This window comes from Apis dorsata, unplaced genomic scaffold (assembly GCF_000469605.1).
Source record: "Apis dorsata unplaced genomic scaffold, Apis dorsata 1.3 scaffold_170, whole genome shotgun sequence".
Taxonomy (NCBI): Eukaryota; Metazoa; Arthropoda; class Insecta; order Hymenoptera; family Apidae; genus Apis; species Apis dorsata.
Genome location: NW_006263458.1, coordinates 537,687 through 546,820, shown reverse-complemented (window position 1 = coordinate 546,820; position 9,134 = coordinate 537,687). Strand labels below are relative to the sequence as shown.

The window sequence follows — 9,134 nt, the reverse complement described above, 5'->3', positions numbered from 1 at the left end:
CGGCCGAGTGGTCCGTATGCGGTAGGCAAAAGACTCAGTCCGCGTATCAGAGGGGCGCGAAGGTGCGGGTGCATCAAGTTATGGAGGAGGGTTGCGCCACGTCGACCAGCACCGACAAGCTTCTCGATCCCGCTAGTCAACTTAGAGAATTGATCGAGACGTCGGGACACCTGATACCCGACCCCCTACTCGTTCCCAGGGACTATCTGCCGGGCCTCGCGGCCGCCCCGGCCGCCGAGATCCCCAAACTGTTGGCCTCGAGGCCCGAGCTCAGGTTGCCGGAAGCGTTGACCAGGCCGGATCTCCTCCGAGATCCGGATCTGTTGGTGATATCGTTGGCCCATCTTCAGCACGTGCTAGATCACGGCGAGGGGCCGGTGTCCAGGTCGCGGCAATCGTCGCATCCGAGGATCAACAACGGGGCGAGCAACAAAGGGGGGCCCGGTGGTCACGCGAGCAACGGGAGGAAGAACGCGCTGCAAACGAGGCCCAAGCTCAGCTGCAAACCGATCGGCACCCTGATGCCGGCGCCGATCGATCTGTCCAGCAGCCGAAGGACCAATACCTATCTACCGTTGCTCAGGGTGAGGAGCGGTTTGCTTAAACAGGAGCCGGAAGTCAGCTCCACGGCAAGTTCGCCCGACGAGTCGCAACTTTGGCATCCTTTGTTCGGCAGGTAATTTTTATTTCTTTTTATGTATCGTTTCGTTACAGAACGAGCGCAACGATAATTTCGATCGCGTTGGATTATTACGTAGCTGTATGAAAAGTATAGGTTCAAATGTTATATCGGAAATTAGGTATACGTAAATATTGTTATTTTCGAAATAAGCGATCGTGTGTTTAATAATTCGGGTGGAATAGTTAATCTTCGAATGATATATGATATTTTTTATCCAATATGGCAATTACAACCGGTTTAACATTCAATTTTTCTAACGAACAATTAACCATTACGTAAGACGATAAACAATTTCACGCGGTTGACGCAAGTGTTCATTTGCATGACGAATATAATATTAATTATATATTTGATGTACGTCAGATATCGTGCAAAAAAATATTTCGGAAAAGTTTGATCGAGAATGGACCGTAATTATCGCGTGTAATGTCATTATCTTTTTGTTCAACTTTGAATATCGTTTTTAATTTTGTCAAAGATTTTAAAATAATATTCGAAAGTGCTCGAACGCGGAACAATTAAAAAATAATTGTATTCGAACGGGCCAGAAATTTTTCGTGAAATATCGTTTTTAAAAAAAAATTAAATTCCTCTTCTTCCTTCGAGACATTTATTTGTATAGACATTATTTACTCGATGAAGATAATTATGCATGGTTATTTTATTTGACTTCTGGTACGCACGAACCAAGGTAGTAGGGAAATATCCCATGGAACATGTTGGAATGAAATACGTCTGGTCTGTATGACGTCGACTGTAATTAATGCGAAAGAGAGGTAGAGGAAAGGATAAAGGAAAGAGAGAAGTTAAAAAAAAAAAAGAAAAAAAAAGAAGAAAAGAAAAGAAAAAAAAAGAAAGAAAGAAAAAAAAGGAATCATGAAAAGCATATAAAATTGAGAGTCCACGGATTAACCTCTTACTGCATCTGCAATCTGCATCTAGATGTAGAGTCAACTTGCAGACGCGACGTTGCCAGTTAAAAGAAAAGAAGTTAGAGCCGCGTTGCTATCGATGTATGCTTTCGAACGTATTGTTTCTTCGCGAGTGAACTTTTTTAGAAGGACGAAGAAAACTTTTTTACTCGCTAAGATTGCACTTTTTCGAAATTCCATTTCGTCCTTAAAAAAAAAAAAAAAACTTTAGAAATAAATTTATTCAAATTCTAATTTTAGATAGGACACGGTTAAAGAGATATAAACACAATTAGATTCGATCGCATAGAAGGTTGACACGAACGAATGGAGAATTTAATAAACATTATTAAATTATACCTATTTAAATTTACCGATCACGCACGAGACATTAGTATTCATAGTCGTTCAACCAGTGGCTAGCTTTAAACGCCTCTATTTAATAATCGATTCATCGAATAACTCGTATTATGGAACTTCTAATGTCTATATCGATCGATCGAGAGAGAGAGAGAAAGAGAGAGAGTGTACCGTGTCAAATCAATAATTAACCATCAACATCTCGCGCATCAAGAGTATTATTCAATCAAAGAGTGATCTTAATGAACCAGAAGAATTCTTTGTATTGTCATCACTGTCGTCCTGTCATCGCGGGACAAGACGATTAATTAATCGAATAATTATCGAATACTTTCACTTACGATCGATCATCACCGACAAAGAGCACCAACTGCAACAATCGAAGTAACGTGGCCGAGCATCTTACCCTTTCCACTTTCACCGTTACAATTGGCCAAACGATTTGATGCCCGATTTTCTCCACCTTCTTCCAAGGACGGTGAAATTTCAATTTATCTAACGCGGTCAGATGTCGAACATGGTACACGAACAATTAAATTTTCTCTATACGTATCGACACGGTAGACGACGGTGGCGTGTACGGCGTGTACTTTATGCATACAGTATGGACGGAAAGGAGACCAGAGGATACTATTTTGCGACTTCACAATGATGGCCACGACGACGGAGGTAGAGGTACACACTGATAGAACGGCACAAGCTCGGTGATAGCGTGATCATTTGCATTTTAATACCGAACCGACGATAGAGACTCTGTATCTGTCGCAGGCTCCACCTCCGGTCTGTCAGTCTGGTTATAACGAGCCGATCGACGACGCATACATGACCACTGTTAAATATTTAAACGGGTAAACTTGAACGTTGGTAAAACTGTTGACCACTGTTACCTCCTACATGGAGAGAGATGATCGACGCACGTCTTCTCCCGCCATCTTGATTTATTTCGATAGCTCGTCCTAAACCTGAACACCTACCTATGTGATTATCGATAATCGATGTTTACGTAAATGAAACGCGCATGCGTCAAGTCGCGATCGAGACAACTTCATCCAAGTTTCGGTACTGTTCGAAAAGAATTTTCACGGAACACGATTTTTACGAGTTCTTTTTTTTTTTTTTTTTTTTTTTCGTAAAGAGGACAAATTCAAAGTTTATCCGTTTATCGCCAAACTTTTCTTTGTAAACCGATTATTTTTTTTTTTTTTTTTTTTTTTTTTTTTCTTAAAAAGGGCAAATAAAAAATTTTTCCGTTTTTCCCCAAACTTTTTTTTTTAAACCCATTTTTTTTTTTTTTTTTTTTTTTTTTTTTTGCTAGTTGCATATTTATCTTATTTCGACGGAAAAGGGGAAAAATAAGCGACGATTTAAAACTAGATCAACCGGTATTTATTCTATCTTTATTTATGGCGCGTAAAACGAAATTTATAGGAATATAAAACCACAAATGGTGTCGATAACGAAAAATAACTAAAAGAGATCCTAGAATATCGGCATCTGGGAGGGGGGAAAGGATAGTTTTCTGCGCATTTTTTTTTCTTCTTTTTTGTAATAGAAGTTTGTAACAGAATTTGCCACGATTCAGATCGATGGAATCGGCCGTAATGTAATTGGTGAAGGGAAGTGATTCGACGATCACCGTGGATTAAAACGGCTCGTTTCCAAGACGAGGAGCCCGAATTCCTCCTACTTTCTACCGCTTAATCTTCGCGAGAATATCGAGACCGGAGCACTCGGATCGAGCACTCGGCCTACCGTAATTTATTCGTTGTTGAACGTCTGCCATATGAAATTTCACGGATCACGGATTTAGAATACAATCCTGGAATAGAATAATCGTGGGAGGTGGTCGAATCGAGAAATAAACAAGGGGGGGGGAGGGAGAGAAAGAAAAGAAGAGAATCGAGAAAAAATTTCTTCTTCTTCTTTTTCCTTCCTTCGTCGAAGGAGAAAGAAACGTTTCTCCTCGACCTCGGATAGCAAAATTTTCTCACGAGGTGGTCGAATTCCTCCCGATGGCACGATCTTGTAACGCGTCTCTTCTAATTGGTGATCGAGACTTCTCTAATTAGGACTGTGTGTGCTCCTACGGATCGGCAATTGGCAAGGCGCGAAAGTGGGTCGTGGTGGCTCCCCGCGTTTTGCCCTACGTTCCTCGCCTCGCTACATTTTCCGAGCAGAAACTGTTGCGCAACCGGACACCGCTCGCAAATTCATACCGTTCGGTCCTTGCTCGAAGGATCGAGATAAAGATTATCTGTCGCTGTTCGTCGTTTCTCGAAACGGAACGAATATTTATCGCGAATATTATACAAAATCCTCCGTCGTTTCATTTTTTCGAGGTTTATTAATATTTACAATTTCACTTCGATATTATCGTCGGAGAAGAGTAGAATTTCTGTCGGTCGTAAACTTTCTTCCTCTCCTCGATGTGTAAAGAAATGGAACAGGGAACGCTGATCGCACTGGGCACCTCGAAAGCAATCTCGAAACCACGCCACGTTGATGAAAGGTTAATGAAAATAATTTTCATTAGTTTCCGACTTTTTACTTCGTTTCTATAGGAAAGTCATTATATCTCTCGATCCTTCCCATTGTCTCCATTGCCTCTCTTATTATAACGTAGTCAGTTGGAATTACCTTCGTTGCCGGGATATAATGATAGGAGTCACGGTAGGAGGCAGAAACTTTTACTACGTCGCGAGGTCCAGAAACACGAAAAAAAAAAAAAAAGAAAAAAAACGGAAACTCTAAGAAACTCGCAATCTTCCTTAAATACAAGTAACAATCAAATAGATGCTCGATAACAACATATCTAATCTATCAAACAATGAACAATTTAAAATAATTCGTCATTCTAACCTATTTCTGCAAATCGTATATAATTATTTCCAAAATCTTGTCGAATTGATATTTCGAGGCGTTCTTTTGCTTCCAAACGGTTGGAATCGAAGCTCGAACACGAACACGAACACGACACGAACACGAACACGAACACGAACGTGATCGAAACGTAACACGCGTCACGAGGCTCGCGTTGAATCGAATGTAAATTTTGCGTTGAACGGTTAGGTTAGGTGAAGGAGAGGCAAATGGATATTTTATTGTAACACGAGGTGGCGGCACAGGGAGGAGAGAAAAGGAGGGACAGTTTTTTCGAACGCCCTTTCGCTCTGGCGGAGCACTTGTGTAAATAGCATTAGGATGCTACTCTCCGCGTTCGGCGGACGGCTTTAATGAGAGGGAGAGGGGTATTAAAGGAGGGTTCTCATGTGACGACACGAACGTTCATCGATCGTACGAACGGCGAATTCGAAAGCCGCAGGCCAACTAGCGGAGAGAGCGGGGCGGGGGGAGGGGAGAGAATGGAAGGAAATTGAAACGAAAGCTCGTTTTAACGTTTTTTTTTCTTTCTTTTCTCGAAAACTGATGGCAAGGTTCGAATATGTAGAACAGATTCGTCCTTTAACCTTCATTCTCCATCGTTCCAAACCACGTCCGATACACTTTTTTCTTTTCCCCTCCCGGCCGAGATATCGAGTGGCAAATTACGAACGCCTTCCGATCTCATTTCCATCGCGATTCTCCGTTGATTTCCCTCCTACATTATTTATTTCCTTCACATCTTTCTTTTAAATTAATTTCGTTTTCGTAACGTTTCTTTTTTGCTTTTTGTTGGAACGAAAGGAGAGTTGAGAATAATAAATAAATTTTACATTAAGTTAAATTCAAATTGTTAAAATGCTTGAATAACCATTTTATATCCGCTTTTCGTATAATCTCAGCTATGTTCAGCTACGATTATTGTTACGTTTTGAACGATAACGAAATTCAACTATTAAATTTTCCCCATCGCTGAGTGAAAGTTCAAGTTCGCATTCGATCGATAAAACGAAGAAAGATTTCGTGTACGAAACGCATGCAATCCGAACCGAGCATCGTAACTATCCCCCGCTCGTTTCGGCGAAAAGTTGATTGGAGATTGAACGAAAATTACACTGATCCAAGCACTGACTTATACTACTTCGTTTCGAAAATGCTGGCTTAATTGTACAATTGGCCACTTCTTGGATAAATTCTTTGGAAGCGAGAGAAGAAAGATCGTGCTTTTTTCTCTCTCTCTTTCTCTCTCTCCCTTTTTCTCTCGATTCGAAATACGCGATACGCAAAATTCGAAGGTTGTCTAATAATGGATAATCGTATCGACGTGTCTATCAATGTTGCCCAAGAATCACGAGGCTGGTCACGATTTACGATGCGTCCAGTTGGATCGGTCGATGCTCGCCGGCCCTGAAGGCTTACCTCGCCTACGTCCACGCCCACGTTTCTGCCACGGGGGGGAGAGGCGGAGGGGATGGATAAAACGAGAAGGATAGCAGGAACTCGCCTCTATCCTTTTCCTTCGCCTCGATCTCTATATACACACATATATATATATAGAGAAAGAATATATATACATATATATATATCATGTATTCTTTCTCTCTTGTTTTTCTCTACGCTCGCCGATTCTCTCTCTCCCTCCCCCTTTGCCTCTTCATATTCGAGCCTCTTGAAATTCCTCTTTTTCTACCATTCATCTCCCCGCCTTCCTTCTCCCCTTCCCCCACCAATGTGAGTTTTTCACATTCCTTTTTTATTTCTCTTATTCTTATACTTCTAATTGCTTTCCTTTCCCTTTCCTCTTTCTTTCCGATTATCCTCCTGTCCTGTCCCCCCGCTTTCGTCCTTCCTCCCCTTTTACACATATTTACACGGTGGTGGGACACGGCTAATAATACTCGTAAAGCGCAGGGTTTATTAAATAGTCTCGGGAGGTATATAACTCATGGGAGGGAGAGAGAGGGAAAGAGAGAGAGAACACCGGTTCGAATCGCACATCGGCTATGTGGACGCCCCTTTAGAGACGGATCGATGAATACGATGAGCGAACGAGCAGAGGTTGGCCGCGGAAGAATCGGTTCGAAAGCGTCGTCTCCGCGCTTCCTCGATCGATGAAATTCAACGTTTCTTCTGCCTTCCTTCGGCCTTGGTAAACTTATTACGCCTCTCTTTTTCTCTCTCTCTCTCTCTCTCTCTCTATATATATATATATATATATATCGATTAAATCGAATTATAATTAAACCGTAGGATCGAAGCATATAAAAGTATTAAGATAATACTGTGAGAAAATAAAATTGAAGCTGGTTTAATTAAATTGGGAGGGTTTAAGATGGGTGAAAAAAAATATGGGCAAAACTGGAGTGAACTGGATGCTGGAGGAGTGTCGTCGGTCGCAATAACCCGGACCGGTAGCAACTGCTGTCTGGGCTACTTGAGCGGACAGCGTGTTACTACTGGGCAGAGTAGTGCGCGCTTCCCTCACAAAGAGAAGAGAGATAGAGAGAGAGAGATGATACTCGAGTTACGCAAGATACGTGAGATACTTGTCGATACTCGAGATACCTGACTCTGGAGGGGGAGGGAACACCTGAGGTCGGTGTTAAAAGCCTGTATATACGAGAATTACGAGAAGACACTCGAATTACAGAAGGTGTGCGGGAACTGTGAACGGGCGAATCTCGGTCAGTGGTCGCAAGAAAGTGTACGATCTAGATTTAATGACGCCATTGGCATTCAGGACGCTCGATTCTATTTCTAGATACCCCGCCACTTAGATCGCTTTAGAGAAATTATGAATTTATCGGCCGCCGAGCTCTATCGTTTTTTTTTCTTTTTCTTTTCTTCTTCTTTTTTTTTAACTCAATAACTGTTCAGCAGAATTATCGTCATTTTCCATTTTCGATTTTAATCAAATTCGTCGTAAACTCGTCGGCTCGGTTGGATAGTAAAGTAAGGAGAAAAGAACTGGTAATGAGTATAGAGAAATATTTATACTTTTTACCATTAGAATGAATGGAGGGTGGGAGATTTATACGTATTTTTCCAACTCTTGTTTGCGCTATATCTTAACGCGATTATCCCTAATTGATCCGATTGTTGTTCAATGCCTCGAACGGGATTAAATTTCTTCCGTCTATCTCGCGGAGGACGAGAATCAGCCGGGGGAAAAAAAACAAGACAAGTGTAACAAACACGTGGCGGCGGTCGTTTTAGGGCGTAGAGATTTGTACTTCGGTTGAGAGGTATGGGACCCGCTCTCACGGATCGATGTTCGTATGATATACTAGCTGTACATAGACAATGCTTCGTTCCTGTAGCTAGGTGGGTGGATTCTGCTCGGCAACGTTCAGTTCATAGACCCTGGTCAATGCTCCAATCTACTTCTCCTTCTTTTAAAATACATCGATACGATCGACAGCATACATCGATCTATAAATTAAACGTGTATATATATATATTTTTTCCTTATTTCTAATTCCATGGTATCGACGAATCTTAATTTAAAGATTTTTTTTTTTTAAATTAATATTTGCATTTATATCTCATTTTTTTCCATTTTTTCCAATTTTCAAAGAATCTGTGTATAACTAGAAATTAAACGTGTATATATATATATTTATTGCAAATTCCATGATATTGACGAATCTTGATTTAAATTTTTCTTTTTTTTAAATTTGCATTTATATCTCATTTTTTTCCATTTTTTCCAATTTTCAAAGAATCTGTGTATAACTAAAAATTAAACGTGTATATATATATTTATTGCAAATTCCATGGTATTGACGAATTTTGATTTAAATTTTTCTTTTTAAATTTGCATTTATATTTCATTTTTTGTTTTTTCCATTTCCAATTTCCAAAGAATTTATGTATAACTATGAATTAAACGTGTATATGTATTTCTTCCTTATTTCCAATTCCATGGTATCGACAAATCTTGATTTAAAGATTTTTTTTTAAATTAGTATTTGCATTTATATCTCATTTTTTCCAATTCCAATTTTCAAAGAATCTATGTATAACTAAAACATTATTCGGAAATAGATCATTTCATTTTCCGTTTTTTCCAATTCCAATTTCCAAAGAATCTATGTATAACTAAAAGATCATTCGGAAATAGATCAGTGAGCTTTCTGCCATTTTCTGCCCTTCCATTTTCATTTTCATTCTTCCTATATTCGTCTCTACATTTCCATTCCGGTAGAAAATTTTCATCCGTCCAATGTCTCCTCGTTACGTTACACCGAAAATAACAATTGCAGTTTTATAATCGGTGAATAGATTTTTGATCTCGTGAT

General features: G+C 40.1%; 1 protein-coding gene across 1 annotated transcript in view; it reads left to right on the top strand.

Moving 5' to 3' along the window:
- The first annotated feature begins 8 nt into the window (after positions 1–8).
- The window catches only part of LOC102677056 (alpha-protein kinase 1-like), a 21,096-nt gene continuing 11,970 nt past the window's right edge, over positions 9–9,134 (top strand). The window contains exon 1 of the mRNA XM_031509741.1: positions 9–676. Coding sequence (XP_031365601.1) covers positions 81–676 — 596 coding nt within the window. The 5' untranslated portion in view covers positions 9–80. The remainder of the gene's footprint in view (positions 677–9,134) is intronic.